At 36.1% G+C, this 24,100-nt stretch overlaps 1 protein-coding gene across 1 annotated transcript; it reads left to right on the top strand.

Annotated features, from left to right (window-relative positions):
- Window positions 1–45: 45 nt before the first annotated feature.
- On the top strand, window positions 46–22,457 carry NCOA3 (nuclear receptor coactivator 3). The gene is made up of 21 exons (XM_009702319.1): window positions 46–140; window positions 1,829–2,001; window positions 3,714–3,814; window positions 4,818–4,992; window positions 5,544–5,732; window positions 5,987–6,088; window positions 6,918–7,058; window positions 8,316–8,463; window positions 9,380–9,768; window positions 10,022–10,902; window positions 12,476–12,611; window positions 13,753–13,945; window positions 14,483–14,718; window positions 16,121–16,247; window positions 16,735–16,906; window positions 17,672–17,968; window positions 19,106–19,210; window positions 19,689–19,911; window positions 20,127–20,301; window positions 20,881–21,022; window positions 21,976–22,457. Exons 1-21 carry the CDS (start codon window positions 52–54, stop codon window positions 21,985–21,987), a joined length of 4,206 nt encoding a protein of 1,401 aa, XP_009700621.1. The 5' UTR covers window positions 46–51; the 3' UTR covers window positions 21,988–22,457.
- The last annotated feature ends 1,643 nt before the right edge of the window (window positions 22,458–24,100 follow it).

Here is a 24,100-nt window from a genome sequence, read left to right as displayed (position 1 = left end):
TTCATTCACAGTTCTTATTTTATTGCTTTTAGTTGCTGATGCATGGTTAAGATGAGTGGATTAGGAGAAAACTCCTTGGATAGCTTGACCAATGAGTCAAGGAAGCGCAAGCCATTGCCCTGTGATACACCAGGTGCAAGGTAGGTTTATATAGACCTTTCTCCTTTTTTTTTTTTTTTTTTAAAAAATGAGGTTTTGTAAAATATTTTTCAAGTTTTCATTGTCTCAGATTTGTTCAGTTGAAAAATTCTCTAGGCCAGCCTCTGTTTTGAAGATATACAACTTTACTATTATGTGTAGATATACCAAAGCTGATGAACTATCCTCTATAATTAGAATCTTGCAGAAATCTTAATAGAATGAACATATAAGGAATCACTGTTTGAAGCTGTGATTACAAGGCAAAAGAAGAAAAACTTCTTCTTTGCAGAAGTTTCAAAGGCAGCATCTTATATCTGGTAATTGATTTGACAGGCCCCATTTCAGGTGGTTGTGGTCAGCACAGAATACTGCAATAGGCTGAGCATTTTTTTTTTTTAAACTTCCATTTCTCCATACTAGTTATTTGCAAATTCATCTCAAATTTTGTCATTCTATGCTGTCTTCCTGCCTCTCACTCAACTCTTGTCAGAGATCATTATCTGAGCAACTGAGTTTTCTGTCCCACTCCAACCTCATTGCTTTTCATCGCATGTTAAGCGTTCTGTGCGTTCCTTTCATGTTCTTGTTCCCACAGACTATTAACGTTTATTGAATTTGTCTTCCGTTTCACCAAAATACCAGGCATCATGTGTTCTCACATTTCTCCCTTTTATATATGTCCCTACTGTCTCATGCTAATTACTTCCATTGTGCAACAGATTGTGTATGAGATCCTCAGATTCTCCCACCATATCCTAGTGTCTCTTTATGAGTGTTCTCCATTCCAGTTTCTCTTTCCCTTTCTCCAGTGTCTGTATGTCTGTCCATTCAGGAATTCTGTTTTTCAGTTTGTCATCCTTCATTAGCTTTCTTTATCTTTCATGTATTTGTTTTCTCCAGTATTGCTCCATGCATACTTTCCTAACTCTGTCACTTGGTTTCTTCTCAAAGAATATTTGTTCTCTTTTGATTCCCTTAGTGTGCCCATTCTTGCCCCTTCCTTTTTGCTGAGTCCTCCTTTTCCTGCTCTTGGCATACTCTCTGTGTGACACTGTTCTCTCTGTTGATTTAGGCTGTAGACTGTGTCTTTACCAGCACATTGATCTATGTAGGAAAAAGAATTTCAGAGAGAGACTGTCGGGCAACATTAGGTTGTCTGGGATTCTGCTTTTCTTGTATGTTGAGATGGCATTTTTGTCCTGATGCTTAGAAATTTCTGAGGTATCACCTTCTATAGTCATCTCATTACAAGCAAGCCAAAGGGATTTCATAGAATGTTAAAATTTTATTTCATTTGTCTAATAAATTATGAACAAATTAAAGCAACTTTTAAGGTTAAAATATACTTTTTGTATGAGTGTTACAATTTTCTAATAGACAATTGATATTTTCATTAAATTTGATTATAGAGTAATCACAGGAGGATTTTTTGATGAATAGCTTTTACATATCCTCTTAAGTATTTTAAGTACAAATTTATCTTAAAAAAACCCACAAAACCCCAAACCAAACAACAATGTAACAAACCACATACACACACCCTTCAGATTTATGCTTGCTGGAATAATAACTACTACCTAGGTTTAGTAGGTAGGTGCTACATGAAGCACATTAAAGTTCACCGAGTGAGCACAGCTTTTGTGAATGCTGGTATGTAAGTATATGAAATTATGTTTTTGGTTCCTAGTCTGACCTGCAGTGGTGAGAAGCGTCGACGTGAGCAGGAAAGCAAATACATTGAAGAACTGGCTGAACTGATATCTGCTAATCTGAGTGACATTGACAATTTCAATGTCAAACCAGACAAATGTGCTATTTTGAAAGAAACCGTGAGACAGATTCGACAGATAAAAGAGCAAGGTACAGTGCCCTGCTAAGCCTAAATAAATAGTTTAAATTTCTTGTGATTCCTTTTCCAAAGCAGTAGTTACTTGGGAAATTAGGTACTGTTTTTTACAATAGCATGTAACTGAGAAAGTCTTCAGACTTTGACTTGAACCAAACTTTTAATATGCCTTAAATAATTTTCTGTTTAAAAGTAAGCAAGTATTTACTTTTTATTGGGAATCAGGGCTTTAAAACTTTGTATGGCCTTTCTTATAATTTTCCTGAAAATACTAGGAAAGCTTAAGCTAGTCTGCAGACAAGCTAAAAGCAGATGGTACTGTACCATCTGCTGGTACAATATACCAAATACCCACTGGTATGAGGAATACGTACTGTTGTCTTTCACTTCAAGGGACTTCATGCTTAAAGGGAGTTTAATGCTTTGAAATGAATTTCTTAAAAAAATACCTAGTTTCTTATGGGGCACACCTCCAATCAGATATATTGATTTTTATTGCTATTTCTTCCTATTACATTTTTATGGACTTTGTTTTCTTGTGCTGTTTAAGATGTGCTTCCTAAATGGTTAAGTATTGGAGTCCAATATATTTAAAATACATTTAGCTTGAGATCAAATAATTAAATAGTGCAGTTGGCTGCACTCAGGATATAGTCAAGTCAACAAAGGAGAAAATAGCAATGCATCAAATCTTAGTCATTTTTGTCAGCTAGGGTAAACCTAAGTGGTATAATTATTTATTTTTTTTTAAATGGACCGATATATGCAAAACCTGTTTTCTGAAATGTATAGTGAGGATGGTGTGTGTGTGTATGTATATATTTATAAATTTTTTTTAAACACCACCGCACCCCAACCTCCACCCTCCAATGACTGTAGCCTGCCAAATATTTGTATTTTCTTTGGGCACTAAAGTATTAAAAAATCAAGTGCGCTATGGTGTATATTTTACCTGTCATGGTAAATTGCCACGTCTTTTGAAGACATGTTAAAACAAGTCTAAAAATTCATCTTAACTTCTAGTGTAATCTAGTATATTCTTATGTAATAATTCTGTTTCACTATGGAGTTGAATATGTGATAATCTTCCCCTATTCCTTTGTGGTCTGCTTAGCCAGCCAGCCAGCAAGTATCAGAACAAAGTTTACCATATGTTTTCTGTAATTCTGCTGCCTGGCATGGATTCCCATTCCACCTTTCCCTGTAATGAATTTATTCAGGATATTTTGATTCTTAAAATATGATTTCATTATACACACACACATATACATACACACATGCATATATTAATATGAACCAAAGCCTTTTTCTAGAACACTGGTGATGGCATCTGAAGACTGTGACCAATGATGATGAGATGATCAAAATAAAACCACAAGGAAGAGATATGTATAATGAGTGTGTTTAATGGCCATTGAAAGATTCAGCAGGTGTTCATCAAACAGATTATCCCAAAAGCAGCAGAAGAAATACTGTTCACAAAACAAGTTGATCTTGTCAACTTTAACTGCCAAGTCAATTTATGTGAGCAAAGAGTTTGGCATTACGTAGCTGTGACATTTTTTTCTAGTCTTAAGCAACTAACAATATATGAGACCTCGTCTCTCATTCATGCTTTTTTTTTTTTTGCCTTTATTCACACGCATCCTAGAGTCTGGCTGGTAATATTAAAATGTGGTCTTCATGTGAAACGTTGCTTTACTGAAATGTATCTTTTGGGTTTCAGGAAAAGCAGTTTCTAATGATGATGATGTTCAGAAAGCTGATGTATCTTCTACGGGTCAAGGAGTTATTGATAAGGATTCATTGGGACCTCTTTTATTACAGGCAAGTACAAATTAGGCCCTAGTAAATCCCTATGGAAAAAAACCACTTAAGGCAGTTGGAAAACATTACAATAAAGCCTGCAACCCTATAGTAATAAGTAGTATGCAAGAACTATACAGAACTATGTTTGAAAGAGTCAGGAATAAAATCTATCATGTTTTCTTAATTTTGCTGAAATTCTCTGTAGAAGGAAAGAGAAAAGAATAGCATTTGGCTTTTTCTCATTCTTGTGCTTCACTTTCTCCAGCAGTCATTAGCAAATTACTACTAAAGCAGTGCTTAGTAATACGAGGGATATTTTGCTTTTTTAATTAGGCATTAAAGGCATTAAAAGGCATTAAAATAAATGAATGAGGTTTTGCAAAGACTAGGGGTTTGTGTTTCTGAATTGTGAAACATTTTAAACAAGTGTTGCCATCAAGTAAAATAACCTAAGAATAATTGTAAAAAAGGTCCATAGCAGATATCTTTTCTTTATGCCTAGGAAACCAATCCTGTATTTACAAGTCCATTAAAAAGCACTGTTGAAACTTCATTGTTTTACACAGATACTGAATTTTGCTTTCAGTTAAGAAAATACAGTATTTAAGATATGAGGATAGACCCTGTTCTCTTATCTCATCACTCACTGGTGGAAATGTCTTCATGTTCATGTCTTACTACTTGTTTCTGTTGAATTTCTTCTTGTTTTAATTTGCCAGCTATTGAAATAACATTACAAATTCATTATCTGGTGTTCAAATAAAGCAAGAATGAAACAAGAAGGCTGGTTATCACTGTGAAAGAGCTCAATGGAATAACAAATGAACAGATTAATTTTTAATATTGAGATAATCCCTTACCAGACACAATTTTCCTCAGAGAAAAATTTAAAACTTCACCTCTACTCTTGGAAAGAAATGTGTGTATTGTACCTTGATATTTATCACCCACACAGTTTTTAAACTAAATTATGTTCAAATTAGGCGGTGTGTCTTATGTATGTTGTCATCTTAATATTTAGGCATTGGACGGTTTCCTGTTTGTTGTAAATCGAGATGGGAACATAGTATTTGTGTCAGAAAATGTCACACAGTATCTGCAATATAAACAGGAAGATTTGGTTAATACAAGTGTCTATGGTATCTTGCATGAAGAGGACCGGAAGGACTTTCTTAAAAACTTACCTAAATCTTCAGGTAATAAAAGTTGACTGTTACTAGGCTATTTGAAAACAATCAGAGAAGAAAAAAACAACTTGTAGTGGATAACTTTTCAAAACAAACTACTTGCACAAAGAATATTTGACTACAAAAATATGTTAATATTGAAAAATATTACTGTGTTCTTACTAAAGCACACCACCAGAAATAAATGTTCTGGAAATTCACACTGTACTAGCCTTTGCAGTTTGTTTGCCTGTAATTTAAAACAAGGATACTAAAGGAACATGTTTCCTAATGCCACAAGACTAGCTGAGGGAACTGCTTGTTTTTTAAATATGTGAATTGCTTTTCAGCTCTCCTTCAAGTGACTGCAAGTGTAATGTAAGGAAATGAGTTTTTTTTTACTTGGTTCTCAATACTACTGTTTTATGCCAAGGTATAAAACTGATGGTATATTAAGAAAGCATCTTAAAATATTCTTTAATCTCTGTAATCTAGGAACAAGGTATCTAAATTAAGAAAATTCAGTTATGAATTTATTTTATCTGAAAATCTTTTATAAATTCTTACTGTGTTCTTTTAAGTTAATGGAGTTGCTTGGACCAATGAAACACCGAGACAGAAGAGTCATACATTCAATTGCCGGATGATGGTGAAAACCTCTCATGATCTTTTGGAAGATGTAGGCAACCACCAGGAAATACGTCAAAGATATGAAACAATGCAGTGCTTTGCTTTATCTCAGCCAAGAGCTATGATGGAAGAGGGTGAAGGTAGGAAGTTTTGTGGAATTACTGTGCACAAAAGAAATCTCTGAGTAAAGCTTTTTGGTATTTGGTATGTGTTATGAAATCTGAGGCTTCTGCAGTCCATTTTTAAGTAAGTAGGAACAGAATACAAAAACTTCAATTCTTGTTGTTTATACTTCCATTTTAACAATGAAAGATACTTCAGCTACTTTATTGAATGCTTTAATAGAATAAACCAGGAGAGAAATGAAAGAAGAAACATTCTTTTTTCAATACAGATTTGCAGTCCTGTATGATTTGTGTGGCACGTCGTATCACAACTGCAGAAAGGGTATTTCCAACAAATCCAGAAAGCTTTATTACAAGACATGATCTTTCAGGTGAGAAATATACCCAAGATGAAGGTATGAAGGTGTCTTTTTTTTTTTTTTTTTCTGTCTATGTGCTCTTGTTTTAAATAAATCAAGTATGTAAAGAAATTGTATACCTATAGTGACTAGCAGAATTCATACTGAGAATTCCCAACTGGTTTTTGTTGGCAGTGGGGTATAATAACAACTGTGGGATGCATTTTCTGTCTCTGTGCTAGTATGCTATTGTTTGGCAGCTTGGTATAAAGCATTACTTGTGTTTTGACTTGGCAGCATTTCAAATGGTTGTCATTATGCTTTCCTTTACACCTAAGAAATATTTTAAATCAGAACTGAAGCTAATGAAAGTTCTTTAGAATGCTTGCATTTTTATGCAGTACGTGAGCTAATGTTTAAAGTGTTTTATGCTGTTTAAGTTGAAATACTTGTATAATCTAGATGGGGCTTTTTCAGATGCCAGTTAGTGTTGATGATGTTCACTTGTGGAGGTAGTTGGTCAGTATTTTTGAAAATTTTACTGTGCGTGCATCCTTTGGGTGCCTGTAACCAGAGACTACATTTACTATTTTCTAAAGCTCTGGCATTAACCTGTGGCTGCTCAACTTCCTCTTAGTCAGTTATCTAAATCCTTTTGAATATTGATGTTTTAACAAGCAGCATCATATTCTCATATGGCAGGTAATTCATAAATGTAACTTCTGCATACTCAAAAATTGGTGTTAGGCTGATGAAGAATTAAAACGGTGATACTGGAGCATTCTGAAACGTACCATATTTATACAAAAGGATTGGCATAGTCATAAAGAGTTTAACTTGTGTATTTTCTTTCCTGTTACAGGCAAACTTGTCAACATCGATACAAACTCATTACGGTCTTCCATGAGACCTGGCTTTGAAGATATAATTCGTCGGTGTATTCAGAGGTTCTTATGCCATAATGATGGACAGTCATGGTCAAACAAACGTCACTATCATGAAGGTAAAAATCTGTTTGCAGTGTTTGGTCTAACTGCTGCTCCTAGCGGCTGCATTTTTTTCTGGAAAACAAAAATGCTGAAGTCTGACTGTGTTCTTTTTTTTCCATATTTTTTGTTAGTGTTAATTGCTGTGACTCTCACTTACAAGCTGAAGGAGGGTGATCTCTTGAGAAACAGGAATTCTGATGGAAGTTATTTTGGTTTTCTAATGTGTTTGTTTTGATAATTTTCATGGAGAATATCAGATGCATGATCTGGGAGCCTGAAGTAAACTGTTTTTCCACAGATGATATAGCAATGACATTGACAGCTATATTTCTGTAATAACATGTAATCTTTAATTATCATTAGCTTGTTATTTTTGTTTAACATGAGTTTGACTTTTTATTTTAATTCATCCTTTCTTTTGTTAAAGGGTAGCTCACTAAAAGTCGTAACAGTTGTGTTGATGCCTTTTTCTCATTCAAGACACAAGGGTTCAGAATATTTTCAGTGTTCCAGTGTTACGTATTTTGTAATGCTAATTTGATAACCTTGATAGATAGAGGGAAATACAGCCACTGTTTTCAGATGACATTTTCTGAACTCTAGTCTTTTTGAAGGATTCACAAAGTAATTCAAGTAGAGGGGATATTAAATAAAGAGAAACTCATACTGGCAGAAAATGGAGTTTCCATTCCACTGGAAGTTCTTCAACTTAACTGATTAAATAAATCCTAAACTAACAAGAAATTTTGAGCTCAGATTAAAAACAGTGGTTTCTACAATTTTTTGATTTGAACATTTAAACTTTTAAACGTAAAAATATTTCATCTGAAGGCTTCCAAGTTTCATTTCTATCGCATATTAACTACCTGTATATATTAGCGCAATTAATATTTAAGCGTTGATTAGTCCTCCTCCCCAAGGAGAAGCCATGGAAACCCATGAACCTAGCCTTGGAAATCTGTTAACAAATGCAGAACTTTGCCAGCTGTGCATGGTGAGCAGAAAATGCAGCAGCATCAAAATAATCTTGTTTGTTTTTATCTTCCGTCTACTAATGTAGGAGAAAATGTGGACTACTTCCTTTTTCTGAATACCTATCTTGGGTGTGAGTTTTTTTTGGTTTGTTTTTTGTTTTTATTTGTTTCTAAATCTTCAGCAAATGAAAGATACTGTGTTAAAAATCTGTAAATTTTTAGATCTGTAGATCTGCATATTAACAATTCTTGTTTTTTTTTTTAAATATGAACTATATTTGTGTATTTCCTTTACAGCTTATACACAAGGTCACGCTGAAACACCTTTGTATCGGTTTTCTTTAGCGGATGGTACTATAGTGACAGCGCAAACAAAGAGTAAACTATTTCGCAATCCTGTAACTAATGACCGTCATGGATTTGTCTCTACCCATTTTCTTCAAAGGTGACATCAGTGGTATCTGTTTGTCATTTAAGTGTCATAGCTTTTAAAATTATATCTGACCTTGAAGATACCTGGAAAAAATAGTGTACCAAAATATCTTATCTGATTAAAACTCAGAGAGGGAATAACTTGGGAAGCAGAGTTGCATAGCATACAAATAAATGTGTCAACCTAACGGTGACACTCCCAGCTTAACTGTGTGGCAGAAAGACAGTCACAGTCAAAAAGCAGGTTTTTCCTCAGTACCTGCATGGAACCTGTATTATGTATTCATTATTCTTTTGGGTTAACATTTGTAATGATGAAACACTGAAAATAGAAATGCTCAGTTACATGCTTTAGCTTACTCTTTTTAATTGCAGACCAATTAAAAAGACAACAAACCCCCTCAGATACATTTAACTTTGAGTCATCAATGATGTACCTAAATAGCATTTCCTATGACCTGTTCTTGTTGACTGCAAGAGTAATTGAAATGCCGCTCTGGAGGCAATCTGTCTGCTTCTGGTGTTAAAGTGCCTCCAGATGCTGAAAAATAAGTAGCTGAGATTGTTCAGGGCATCGTTAGTGTGCACAGTAGAATAGTGTCATACATTGACTCAGGAAGGGAGTAAAAGAAGGAAGATGTTTAAACTGATAAATCTAACTAATGACTGTTGATGAAAGACTTCTGAAGGGGTGATACTGTATATACTTATAACTCAAATCACATAAAGGACCAAGCACTTCTGTAATGAATAAATGAGTGGCATGGCTTAGTTCTGCTTTTGTGGAAGTTTGAATTCTCACTGCTCTTTTTTCGAAAAAGTATTTAGAAAAATATTTAATAATGTTATTCTGTCTTTGTAGCACTTGATTCCAAATAAGGTTTTAATTTGTTTTCTTGGGATTTCTGGGGATGTTGTTGAACTTACAGAGAACAAAATGGATACCGGCCAAATCCTAATTCAGTTGGGCAAAGCATCAGAACACCTGTGCCTGGAAACACAAATTCTGTTGGTGGTCTTATGAACATGTCACCTGGTCAAGTCATGCCAATGCAGAACAGGAGCTATAGTATGGGAGATCCCAGCGCAGTGGGTCAGCTCAGCAGCACGCGATACGGAGGCCCTGGTAATATGGGGCCAGTGAACTCTGGACCTGGAATGCAGTCCTCTGCTTATCAGAACAACAGTTACGGGTTAAATATAAGTAGCCCACCACATGGTAGTCCTGGTTTAACTTCCAACCAACAGAATCTAATGATATCTCCTAGGAATCGAGGGAGTCCAAAAATGAGTTCACACCAGTTTTCTCCAGTTACAGGTATTTTACTTTTGCTATTAGCTCTTTTTTTTAAGTTATCTTTTCTCACTTTCATCTGAATTCCGTCTTTCATCCTTTGTAATGGTTCTATGTGACCTTGCGTGTGTTACTTAAATGTAGTATACCTAATTTCATGGTAAAAATTTATTTTAAAATAATTAACTCAAAGTGGCAGTCATGCATAATCCAAAGGAAAAGTAGATACAGACAGTACTGTAGTCTAATAAGTTTTGATCTCTGTCCTGTGATACAGGCATGCACTCTCCAATGGGATCTGCCAGCAACACGGGCAACAGCACTTTCTCCAGCAGTTCTCTTAGTGCTCTTCAAGCCATTAGTGAGGGTGTTGGAACTTCCCTTTTATCAACACTTTCTTCACCAGGTCCAAAATTGGATAATTCTCCAAACATGAACATAGCTCAGCAAAATAAAACGAGTACCCAGGACTCCAAAAGCCCTTCTGGTTTGTACTGTGAACAAAACCAAGTGGAAAGTTCCATATGCCAGTCAAACAGCAGGGATCTCCTTAGTGAAAAAGACAGTAAAGAGGGAAATCTGGAGGCATCTGAGAGTCAGAGAGGACCGCCTGAAAGCAAAGGGCATAAAAAACTGCTTCAGCTACTCACATGCTCCTCAGATGACAGAGGACATTCTACAGCGTCAAACTCGCCTTTAGACTCAAATTGTAAAGAATCTTCTACCAATGTTACCAGTCCTTCAGGAGTTTCCTCGTCAACATCTGGAGGGGTATCTTCCTCCTCAAACGTGCATGGGTCACTCCTGCAAGAGAAGCATAGGATTTTACATAAATTGTTGCAGAATGGTAATTCTCCTGCAGAGGTAGCCAAGATCACAGCTGAAGCTACTGGTAAAGACACATATCATGAGGCTAGTAATACAGCCCCCTGCGGAGAAGGCACTGTCAAACAGGAACAACTGAGCCCAAAGAAGAAGGAAAACAATGCTTTACTAAGATATCTGTTAGATAAAGATGATGGGAAGGACCTGCTTTCCAAAGAGTTGAAGCCTAAAGTAGAAAGCGTGGATAATAAAATGGGACAATGCAGTAGTTCTACAATTCCTACTTCTAGTCAAGAAAAAGAGATGAAAATAAAAACGGAACCAGCGGAGGAGGTACAGTATAACATAAAATGATGGTAGTGAACAAACCGATATTTTCTTATTACAGTCCATGGCTAAATAAAGAACACCCTTTTTTGCATGCGTGTGTAAACATTTCTAAGAAAGTTCTGTGCAAATGGTGTGAAACTGTACACTCAGGTTTTATTGTAACGAAAAAAACACAAACAAAGAGAACTACAGGATACGTATCTAACCAAATGTGCTGTACTGAAGTCCTAGACTAATGTTACCTTTAAGTTATGGTACAATTAAGGTAGCGTATATTTATAAATTACTGCTTAAAATCAGATATTTAACATTGCTATTTCACATAGCACATGTTTATTTTTATGGCTTATTAGGAAATGGAGCTGTAACTGCTTCTGTAATTAGTTGGCAATACAATAGCAACAGGTAAAAAACATTTTGTTTCGAAAATATAAACAATACGCAAAAACGTGTAATACTTAAAATAGCTGTAGATTGGTTTTAGTTCATTCATTGGTTTTAGCATTTTTTTTTTTTCCTACAGCGAGGGAAAACATTGTTCCAAATACATATATTTATTTGAATGCTGTGTATATATATGTATATTTATTTGTTTCAATGTTTCTAGAGTTGAAATTCCAAGAAATGTCATGATATAGCAAACTATATCACCATGAAACAACTCTCCTGAAAGCAGCAGTACACTTGTTAGGGAGAGCTGTTCTTAAAATTACAAAGTGTAGATAATATTTCTTTTGTATTTAGTTCCTAAGTCACATTTCCAAATGCTTCAAAGTAAGTAATACTGGTCAGTGTGGCAGAGGTTACTGAAAACATGTTGGTATCTTAGAACCTGGATTTCCTAAGTCAGTAATAACTATGTAAATAAAAAATTACTGTACAATTTTTATATTAGCTAATGGGTGACTGTAAATGAAACACCTTATAACATTTTTCTGAGTACCGCTTATGGAAAAGTCACTAGCAACTGTGTAATGGTACCCAATGTGTAGTTTCAGTCCTTGCTCCTGAGATCTAATTAACATATTCAGAGAAGTTTGTTTTGTGAAGATATGAATCCACTATATATGCAATTCTCTTTCTGTTAAAACTGCATCTGATTTAAAGACAAATTTTTAAAGAAGGTTAGGGCTCCATTTGACAAGAAAAATCTGTGGGTACTTTTCATGTGGTGTTGTGTTTACCAGTGATCAAATTAGGCTTTTTGTATACAACAGATACATTATTTATCACTGAATGGTACACATTCGTGACATTGTTTGCTTTCATTACTGTTTTCATCTTAGTAATTTGTGATGACTGAAATGTTGATACTCAAAGGTGCTTTTTGTTTTATTTATATGTACCTCTGGTTTCTCCTAATTCCCCAAATTAGCCAAGAAAAATACTCTAAAACAATAAACTAAATGATATCTGAAGTTCTTTGGAAATTGAGAGAGCACCCAAGGTACTGCCAGTGAACTAAAACATTTGTCTCCCAGTTACATCTTTTGAGATCAGTGAGGAGCTAAATAAAAGCTGAAGGATAGCCATATAACAGTAAATAACCTTGGTATTTTACTGTGTCTTTTTTCAGATGAGTGGAGACTTGGATAATTTGGATGCAATTCTAGGTGATCTGACTAGTTCAGAGTTCTACAATAATGCTATGTCTGCAAATGGAAATAACCTTGGAACAAAGCAAGGATTATTTCAAGGAAATGCCCTATTGGGTAAGGAATTTCATCTAATATCACTTTGGTTTTAAAATTAGGGTCATCTTCTTACCTGTTGTAAACATAATGCATCCTCAAATCCTTAGAGAATGCTTTCTTGATCTCCTGTATCTTCAAGGACAAATGTAATGCAAAATGGATAATTATGCTTTCATAGGCAATTATGTACACTATCAGCTGCCTTGACAGCACTCATCTACTATATACACAATGAATAACATTAACTTTGGGCCCTTATATTATGGTTTTTTCTGGGTTTGTCTAATGTAGATTTCTCAGAGACAAGACATCAGGAAAAATATTTTGTGAGTTGTAAATTAAAATTGAGAATTTTTTGTTCCTTACAAATGACTAGGGAAATAATGTGGGATTGGCTGCAAGCCTTTGATTTCCCACTTACTCTATGCAAAAACATCTTATGGCCTGCAAATTCTAATCAGTACTCCTTGTCGACATTGAGAGGAATGCCCTTCCTCAGTAGGAAGCCGAGTAGAAAGGGAAGATAACCTTGGTAATAGACCAGCGTCATTGCAGTTGTCACTTCCTTTTATAACATTGGTCATCTCTTGATTATGTAGGGTAATAGATTGCTGAGGTAACCCAAGGAGGTGAAATATGGATAACAAAAAATGTTAAAACAGGTACAAGAACACGTAAGGCCACTGACGCTATTGGCTGTGGAGCACAGTGATTTCTGGGTTGGTTAGTCCACGTAGTACATTGTGCTGAGGAACACACTGCATCTGGATTCAGCCTGGTCCAAACAGGACCATTTTACTTGTTTCTGTCTCCGTATCAGAGTTATCCAAAGGGTGGCCAGTCCACTCATATATATCAAGGAGTCTGTAATACTAGTGTGTTTCAAAATGTTAAAAACATGGTTCATTACAGAACTTAAGTTAAAATGAACCTTTTTATGTCTAGGGCCAAAGGGAACTGCATTTGGCTTTTCCTGTAAAAGGTCCTAACTGTGTACTCAAAATGTGATTTGTGTCATGAGAACATAAGCAAAATAACTATTCTTGGCTTGTTTAAGGTCAAATATACGTGCCCATAAATAGATCAGACTTATTTAAGTAATTAATGGTACTTTCTATTTAAAACATACAGTTGCATGCATCTTTTAATTCTTTAACAGGTATGAGGAGTCCTCAGTCTGTGCAGACGACCCGCCCACCTTTCAACAGAGCCATGTCTTTAGACAGCCCTGTGGGCTCAAGTGCTCCAGTGAGGAATGTCAATGCGTTCTCCATGTTACAAAAGCAAAACTTAATGGGTGGAAGTCCGAGAATGCTTGAAAACCAGGAAAATTTTGGAGCAAATCTAGGTTTGTTGATTGTGTACAAATAGATCTCATTGTAAAGGAAAAAGCTTTTATGTAAAAAATGTCACAGGATTATAATCTGAATTTTGATTAGAACAAACCTTAACATTAAAGAATATTGATTTTATCATCAGCATATAAATACTTTTAAATTATTATCCCTGGCTAAAATTATAAGAACATAACTGTTTACTATCTGTGTAGTATTACCAGTACTTTACTTTTGTGTAGTAGTTAAATTATTTTTTACTATTTTGAGTTTTGAATTAAGATATGTTTTTGATATATAGAAGCAAGAACCAGGTCACAATGGCAGTCAGTCATTAATACTTTTAAATACATTTAGATTAATATAGTTGTTTGATGATGTAGAACTTGGCATGGTAGGCTTTAGATGCTCTTGTAGGAGTTCGGTGAGTTGCTCTGTCATTGGCAGGTATCCTTGTTGGTAAAACAAAACCTTATGAAAATAACTCTAAAACCAAAATATGTAATGTATTCTAGGTGAAAAATTATTGTATTTTCTGCTCTTCATTATAGCAAGTGCTCCCAACAGAAATGTAGCAATGAATCAGCATCAGTCAGGAGACTGGGGTTTGCCACACTCCAAAGTGAACAGATTGGAACCTACAAGTTCTGCTTCAATGTTGAGACCAGGACCTGAGTTTAGTGCGTCCCTTCCCCGACCCACGATGGGTGGCTCTGTGTCGGGGCTGCCCGTTCGCTCTAATAGCATACCTGGTACAAGACCAATGCTACAACAGCAAATGATTCACATGAGTAAGTTCTTTACTTTTTGTTGTCCTGCTTAGCACAATCTCAGTAGTTCCTTAGTAAGCATTCATCATCAGAATCTTTTTGGTTTTAGAAGAATACTGGCTTTTCATCCAAAGGCTTTTTGAGGTAAAGACTGTTATTGTTCCCTGACTGGGACATTTGATGACTTTTTGTTTGATGTTCTTTTTGTTTTCTTCTGGTGATATCGTGTGTTTCATACACAGATAATTCATGCTGAGTTTCCAGGTTTTTGGGGGATAATTTCTGTGCGTTTCTTTAGTGCAGTACTTCTCTGCTAAATTCCAGGAACTATATGCTGTCTTTGATTATATTTGAAGATACCAGTATTCTGATTAATTTAGTTCATTGTACTTGATATAGATGGGCTTTTTTTGCTGTTAACTTCTTGGTAATCAGGTTTTATTTTAAAGCTTTTTCTTCAGTATTTCAAAATTCGCACATGGAGTATTCAAATTTCATGTAAAACCACATTGCAAATACAGCTTCTCTTTTAAGTATTCACGTTCACCTGAGAGAAAATAAGCTGCAAGTCTAAAATATGAAGAGAGGCTTAAAGCCTGTAGGTTTTTTTCTGTTCTATATCTCTAACAAAGGTTTAGCCTACAGCTGAAATTGTCCTGTCTAATGTGCCAATGCTAGCATGCCCAAAAAGGGCTGAAATAGACAGTGGCATTTCTTTTTTCCTTTCTTATCATGGAAGGCTACCAGGGCTGCTACCAGTTCTCTTAGACAGACTTACTGTTTCAGTGTGACACATGGATATAAGGCTAAATCAGGAAGAAATTTGTGCAGTCCTGACTGAGTCAGAATTCCTCAGCTTAACTTCCCATAAATCATTATTATTAGGTGATTCCTACAAATATTGGGAAATAATGGGATGATGCAAACTCTCCTATGTAGTGCTGTATGTCTCTGAATAGGTAGAAGGCAGACCGTACTCCCAAAGAGCAAAATGTTACATACCTTCTGTGTTTTTGATTTTCACCCTGTCTTGGAATTTAAAATGCCAACTGTTGTTGATGTCACTATGACAATGTATATTTGGTAGTACCCAGATTTCCTTGGCCAGAAAACTCTTATTTTTTTGGATGTAATGTTGCTGTATCTGTCCAGTTCCTATTTTAGGGGCTTAAGGATTAGAAACAGCAATTCTGCTTTAACAGGGTAGCAGCTTTAGATCACTGTCATATTTAAATCTGTGGTCTGTTATATTTCAGAAATATATCTTGAGTGTGAGTTTGTGTGTGTATATGCTTTAAGACATACTAATGGAAAGCTCGTGAAGCTGTTTGACAATTTGTGCGAGCATCTGCAGTGTGAACACTGGGAGAGCAAGACAACACCTTTTGTTATTTTAAAAACACACAAATGTTTTACCTTGCAGGGCCAAATGAGATAAACATTGGCATGGGGGGGAATCCGTATGGACAGCCAGGACCATCTAACCAACCAGGATCGTGGCCTGATAACATGCTGTCCATGGAGCAAGCACCACGAGGTTCACAAAACAGGTAGAACCGGGGAAGGTTTTAAGATAAGTTTAAATACAACACTATTTGTGAGAAGAATTTAAAACCTGGAAAAAAAATTAATGTCACATATACAATGGGGATAACAGATTGGAGTCAGAATCTATTTGCATTTCTGCTGCTGTTTTCTCGTGATAGGACACAGGATCTCTTTTAACCCAGCTCCACAAAAGGCTTTACTAACAAAATCAATCCTTGAATTGGGAGACACGGAGAAAGAGGTGGGAAAATCTGAAGTCATCTCTGTGGCACATGCAGAAGCCAGGAGAAAACAGAATTTACGTGTGTTCAAGGATAGATGGCAGTTGACTGCGCATTTTAGGACCTAAATTTGGGACTTAAGTTCTTAAGTCTTACTTCAGTCTTGTGGGTGATTATAGTACTTAACCATCTCCAGGTCAATATATGATATAAAAAGTATGTATTGCCTTTATAGTCCATAATGGTTGTAATGTTTTTATATTTATAGACAATTAGTTAGGAACTCTTTGGATGACCTCTTATGTCCAACACCAAATATGGAAGGCCAGACTGATGAAAGGGCACTTTTGGATCAGCTGCACACATTGCTGAGTAACACGGATGTCACAGGTCTGGAAGAAATTGACAGAGCATTAGGAATTCCTGATCTTGTAAACCAAGTAAGTAAAGATTTTGGCCATTTATTTTCCAAAACTCCGTATTATTTTGTTACTTGAAATGGAAGAGAAGAGGGCCTCCTCAGTCACTGTGTCTCCTCTCTTCCTTGTCATCATTTTCCTAAATCTGCCTTTGGAAGCATCTACATTGAGTAACGATTTTCATTGGAGAAGCTCAGTGTTGAATTTCTTGTGCATTAAAAAAAAATAAAATGGCATCTTCTTATCTAAGTTTATTATAATATGCCTCGGTATATGGGGGGGGTGGGTGTAAATAATTCTATAAGTAGATAATTGTGTTGAGTTTTTTTAGTATAACTATTGTCAGCTGAGCTTGGCTTGTGAGATATTTGACTGGTAGTGATGTGTTAGTGAGTAGGACGCTTCCATCTCCTCCAGTTACAGCTTGAATTTACATGGCTAGCAAATAGGAAAAAGAAATTCTATGAATAATTTGGAGCTTGCTAAAAACCTCAAAAGCACATTGTCATTTGTACAAATAGCAGTTTAAAAGTGCAGAAGGGCTTGAATAATGATACTGGTCTGCCTATGTAAGCAGTGTGCAGCAGAAGTGATTTTAAAAAAATGTATTAACAATAACTTTTGTTACTTCATTTGTTTGGAGACAAAACTAATAGTAATCTGTCCATGCTATGTTCTGCCCAAGAAACTATTGGTTGTTGTATGCTGTGTTAGCTTTATTGTTTCTTTAGGAATTCCTACTTAAAGAATATACTGCTAGTGAAAACACTTTTGTATCTGTTGAAGGGACAAGCTTTGGAACCCAAACAAGATTCATTTCAAGGTCAGGAATCTTCAGTTATGATTGACCAGAAGCCTTCGTTATATGGTCAGCCCTATCAAGGGCAAGGGGCAGCAATGCCGGGAGGTTTTAGTAACATTCAGGGACAACAACCGTCCTTTAATTCAGTGATGAATCAGATGAGCCAACAGAGCAATTTTCCACTTCAAAGTATGCATCCTAGAGCAAATGTGATGAGACCTCGAACCAATACACCAAAGCAGCTCCGCATGCAGCTCCAGCAGAGGCTTCAGGGGCAGCAGGTAATCTTTTACCTCCTGCGTTTACACTTTCTTCTTGTTTCAGAGTGGAATAAGGTGCACACTGAATTGTGTTGCTTCACGAATATGAAAATTGATATTAGAGCAGATGATTGAAAGGACGGATCTTTCATTTTAACAGTGCTTTTCACACTGACTGCCTAATGGCTGTAAGAGTGAAAGAACCTTTATTAGGACAAGTGTTTCTCCTTCATCAACCTCCTTAGTGACAGATTGGATTGGTTCCTGCAGCACACAACACTATTGCTACTTAGAACAGCACTCTTGTCCTACGTAGCTCTGGATGATCGCTTTATCCATGTTAAAATTTAGCATTTTTTCTGAATCTCACTGATATCGTTAAATGGGCAGCTGCATTTCTCCTGTAAATCAAATGTTACTTCTTTCTGACTGTGTTCTCTAACTAACCATTTGGGCTTACTGAAATAGGGGTTTGCTTTCCATTTATTGATTTGACATCATTTTAGGTATTTTCTTAGGATGAAAGGTGAAAGAGTAGATACAGTCATGTAGATGTAACACTGGGTTGAAAGCACTCCTTAAAAAATTGCAGCATGATTTCAGCTTTGAACTCCCCATGTGAAAATGCAGTCCTGATATCAAAAACAATGCACAAATAAAACTCGGAAAACAGAGGCAGTGCTACGTGGCATGGAATGGCAATGGTTAATCCTTAGGAAATAATGCGAGTTCTTTTGGTTGTTCTGTTGACGCTAATTCAGTCTGTATGGCTTTGGGATTTTGTGATGGAGAGGGAAGGAGACAGAATTTTATCATTTTAAGCAAAGCTAGTGGTTATACCCTTCTGCTCAAAACATGATTTGGAACAAATAGAGACTCTGCTATATATTTATTCCTAACGGCTAATTGTGAGGGAAGGGAAAAAAAAAAAAGCCAGTTAGTGCTGTACACTGTTTGGAGGGGGGGTTTTTTGTGTGTGTGTTTGAGCTGCTTAACCAAATAGTTTGGTACTTCAGGTACATCAAACAAGACAAAAATTAACCGTTGTACTTTATGGATTCAAGAGGTTTGTAAAGAATGTTTTTTTGGAGGAGTTGCCAGTACTTTGTTCAGATACAGGTATTTCAAGCTAATAGTACTAAAATGTCTTTTTTCAAGTTTATGAATCAGACGCGTCAAGCGCTTGAAATGAAAATGGAAAATCCGGTCAGTGGTAATAGTGCGGTGATGAGACCAGTTATGCAGCCACAGCTGGGATCACAGGTAATTATTACACTAGCCATCTGCAATGGTAATTTTTAAATAGACAAATCTTTTACACCTCTGTTTTTATAATTTGGACCTTGTTTCATGGTTCCACAGCATTCCTTTTTGTCTTAGTTTTTTCCCTCGTACAATTAAAAAAACTTGTGGGTTTTTTTTTTAACCTCTCTTATGAATAAGACTTCAGAGGTATTTGTTCATTAGGTCATGCTATCAGTACAGTGTGTCAATAGTCTTTTCCATGTAGGATATGATAGATAATGTACTTTGTCATTTGTTTAGCACTAATGACTACTAAATGAAGAGCTCTGGTATTTTGATGATTTTTGTACTGGCTGTGGGTTTTCTTCACTTTCTGTTCTGGTAATGGATATGCTGGGTCTTAAGAGTTAGAAAAAGTGTAGGTGGCTTGATTGACATGATTTCATTTGTAAACATGTTTTCTAATATGATTTTTCTTTTCTTTGGGGGATAGCAGCAAGGTTTTCTTAATGCTCAGATGGTGGCTCAGCGTAACAGGGAGCTAATAAGTCATCATTTTAGACAACAGAGGATGGCAATGATGATGCAGCAGCAACAGCAACCTCAGGCCTTCAGTCCGCCACCAAATGTGACCGCCTCAGGAGGCATGGATAGTGCTTTGACAGGCCCTCCGATGGCTCAAGTTCCTCCACAGCAATTCCCCTATCCACCTAATTATGGTACTAGTACTAACATGTTGGGGTTTTGTGTCTGGTGTTCTTTTCCCTTTCTTCATTTATTATTAATCCAAACTACCTAAATACTGATCATTCTGAAAAATGGAAAATACTTCTACAAAAAAGTATGTCTTTTTCCCTTCCCATCATCGCAAGAAGCTAAACTAAAAGTACTAGATGATGATAACTGAAGTATATTCTGTTCTTCATTTTTTAAGGAATAAGCCAACAACCTGATCCTGCATTTAGCAGAGTATCAAGCCCTCCCAACCCAATGATGTCATCAAGAATTGGACCCTCCCAGAATCCTATGATGCAGCATCCTCAGACAACAACAATGTACCAGTCCCCTGAGATGAAGGGCTGGCCATCGGGAAGCATGACCAGGAGCAGGTGAAATTCTTGGTTATAATCCTGTAGCTCAAAAAGGGTCTTTCGTTTTCTCAAAAGTAGACGCTATGTTAAATAGCTTGTAGTGGGAAAAGGATTTAGAAGAGGGGAAAATAATTGTATCTCTAGTGTCTGTATTGTCCTTGATACTGCTCTGGTTTAGGAAATAGACTGATTAAATGTATCTTACGCTTAACTCCATTTATTCCTATTGGACCTCTGCAGTCTTTCTAACGGGAAGCAACATTCAGTCTTTGAATATTGAAAAAATAACTTGGAGGGGAAATGGAAAAGTTCAGAATAGCATTACAATGTACAGCTGTAACAGAAACCTCCAAAAAGGTTTCTGTATGCACATACTTCTGTGAGTGTCTAAAAATTCAAAATTCCTTTTGGGAGGGAAATTTCTGTTTCTATGTTAAACAGATACTAGGTAGAAATCAGTAAATGTAAAAATAGTTTTATGCTTCTGGTGACTATGTAGTTCTTATCTTTGACATGTTGACAGCTGGTGCAGGGAAGGCAATATATCAATGTGTGAACTTCTTGGAAGGTAATGTTATTTGGTTTTTTGTGCTTCAGTTCTTTCCCACAGCAGCAGTTCAGCCATCAAGGTAATCCAGCAGCGTACGGTATGATGCACATGAATGGCAGCAGTGGCCATATTGGACAGATGAATATTAATACCATGCCTATGTCAGGGATGCCTATGGGTCCGGACCAGGTAAGCTGTACGTAAGGACTGATGAAAACATCTGGTGACTCTTTTCCCATTGAGCACAATTTGCTTCAGGCCATTTCTCTGGCACAGTCCTGTTCCCAGTTACCCTGTTTTGTTTGTATTTACACCTGTGGACCTACCATTTGTATGTCCCGATAGATACCTTATTTTTGGTCAAGGGATCTAGGCTTAACCCGCACAAAGAATGCTTAAATACTTCTGAGCCTGGAGAAACCCCAGAGAGCAAAACATGGAGATTGTGAAAAGCATCTTTGGCAGATGTAAAAGATTACATATAACTCTCATGAGTCAGAGCAAGGATCGTGGTAGCACAGTATCCTTTTCCTGGCAGAAGCTGATGATGGTACTTACCCTTGTAATACCTTGGCATAGCTTGTGTATGCATGGCAAGAAAGTATGGAAAAATTTAGGCCCCTTATTTAAGGGAAAAGCGAGCTAATAACAGGCACTGCACAGAAGGCTGAGATACTAAATATATATTTTCTGTAATCTTTCCACAAAATACCAATGGATGAGCAACATAATATTGAGATAAGCTAAATCTATTCAAGTAGAAAGTAACTCATGAAATTTTGTCTAAGGTACCTAAGGAAGCAGCCAAAGTAAACTGAGGATTTCTGGGGGATGAGTAAGGTATGGGAGGACCTTGATGTAACAAGTACCTTTTATAAAGAGGGGAAAATGAAGGTGAAATGTCAGATTTTCCAAACCCACATATCATACAGTGGAGATACCCAGAAAATGTGTTTAGGAAATTCTGGGACAGCCATTTCTTTTCTACACAGTTATCTTCAAAGTGGAGCACTAAAATACTGTTGTTCTGCTTAGAAATGGACTGTCAGTACTTTCCTCTTCAAAATGCAGTATGCTGAGCAGTTTTTCAGCAAAGGTATTTTTTATTTCCTCTGGTGATTATTTCTTCTTTTCTTTAACAGAAATACTGCTGACACCTAGAACCCTATCTTCAAACAAGAATGCGCTGTATTAATGATGCACTAGTATTATAAAGGAAAGCTACGCATTCTTCATGGCAACGTACTGGCCTTATGGAAATAAGTGATTTTTCCCGTTAATCACCATGATGTCCTAAGTTACTTCATTCGGGGGGGGCGGGGAACCCAACTCAACAACAAATGATTTTAGTAGCAGCAGTCTCTGTTTTACTGTATATTGTGGTGTACAGAAAAGGTCATGAATATTTTTGGCGCCCTGCCTCTAGAAATGTGAATTTGGCAATGGCATTTTAGTAGATAGGATGGGTGGACTCCTGGTGTACCTTGTCTATTTACTGTAGCTATCCAAAGCCCTTTAACTACAGGCAGACAAAAGTGCCTGGAGAAGTCATGGTGATAAGGATTTTCTGATTTCTCTAGTAACAATATCTGACAGAGAATGTAGTTCCTAGCCTTGATGCTTTTATATTAATTCCTGAATATAAATGCTGCTTTTAATCTCTTACCCCCAAGAGTCAGGAATTCCCAAGCAAGGTAGCAGTGCAGAATGAATTGGCACATACTAGTCCAAAATCCTGTCCATTGAAGCCAAGGGGTAAAAAGAGAGGATAATAATTTTAAATTATTTAAACACAATTGTGACTAATATTTACATATTGATGTGCAGCTGAGTGCACTTTATAAAAGACTATATAATGGATTAATGCAATATCTTTGATAAGGACTTAATATGAAGGTAGGGTGTACTCATGTTCCTTCTCAAACACAATCTCTTAAGAATTATTTGAAAAGACTGCATAATGTAATGTTTTCTGTGTATGGAAATTAGAGCAATAATCTTTCATCTTTTTGAAAATAACTTCAGAAAACTCAAGGCAAGGCACTGCAGTCTGAATCAGAATTTTGCAGTCTTTTTGTGAATAAGTTTTGTAAATACGATCTTTAAGATAATGTATTATATATATGACTTTTGTAGGTCACTAACTCATTTTTGCAGAGTTTGTGAAGCTAAATATTTAACAAAATTGATTTCTGTAAACTCAGTGTAGTTGAGGTCCAAATAGATTTTTTTTTTTTTTTTTAAAGTAAATTTAATGACTTTGAAGCTGGGTGACTTTGGCCCACATCTTTCTCTTCTTTGGTCTTCAACACTTCATTTATTTTTACATCTTTAACATATAGCTTTTTATAAAAGACCAGTTGTTAAATGCTTTCTCCACCTGTGAGCACTTTGTTACATTTCTTTTTACATGAGGCAATTTGACAAAAAGGCTCTGCATTGTAAGATGTCATGACGGTCATGTCTTTCTATAGTATGTTGCCTTTTCAGTTGATGAATCCGGATTGTGTCTCTCTTGGTCAATTTTAATGAACTCTACATGTTCTTCAGAAAAGTTTGTCTGTTGCAAAATAGTTGTTGTTACATGACCTCCAGAAATCTTTAAGGATATTAAGCCACACTTTAACCAAATGTCTGCACCTCATTGGATTGTTCTAATAGTAATGAATGTATTTTCTAAGCAGGTTTCTCTCATATCAGTATTTAAGCCTGGTTACACATTTATTTGTATTATTTGCTGATAGTTTCCCCCCATCCCTTTTGGTTCCTTGAAATGAAGATCCCTTTGCAGTTTTTCCAGTTTCAGGCAGTTATAATGAGTCAAACCTCTAAACTTCCATAAGGGACGACCCAGAAATGTTTAAGATGTGTGGTGCTTTTGTTCTGTTGTTCACTGTGTAATGGAAAACTGGCTTCTCCCAAGTGAGTAAAAAGAAAAATAAATCTGTGTTCTTGATTGCTTCTTCTTGGTACTGTAAGCAAGAGGTGGTTCTATTGTTCAGAATATTCAGTGATCTTCCATTTTAATAGAAATAACCTTAACTTGAAATGTTCTCAAAAACTTCATCCTTAGCATACAGTCAGTTGTGTTCCAAAGGGAATGTAGATTCAATCGATCTACTTTATGCAACCCTGTCTCTGCAATTAGTACTGAGTATATAGATTAGGTGATGATAGTATTTATTTGAAACCTTCAGTCCAATTCATGTGTGTGTTTTAACGCAAAACTTTTAAAAGCCTAAGGAACTTTTATCTTCTTTTTTATTT

The sequence above is a fragment of the Cariama cristata genome, unplaced genomic scaffold, assembly GCF_000690535.1.
Source record: "Cariama cristata isolate BGI_N322 unplaced genomic scaffold, ASM69053v1 scaffold686, whole genome shotgun sequence".
Classification (NCBI taxonomy): Eukaryota; Metazoa; Chordata; class Aves; order Cariamiformes; family Cariamidae; genus Cariama; species Cariama cristata.
The sequence above is the reverse complement of the archived record's forward strand: the minus strand, read 5'-3'. Positions and strand labels throughout refer to the sequence as shown.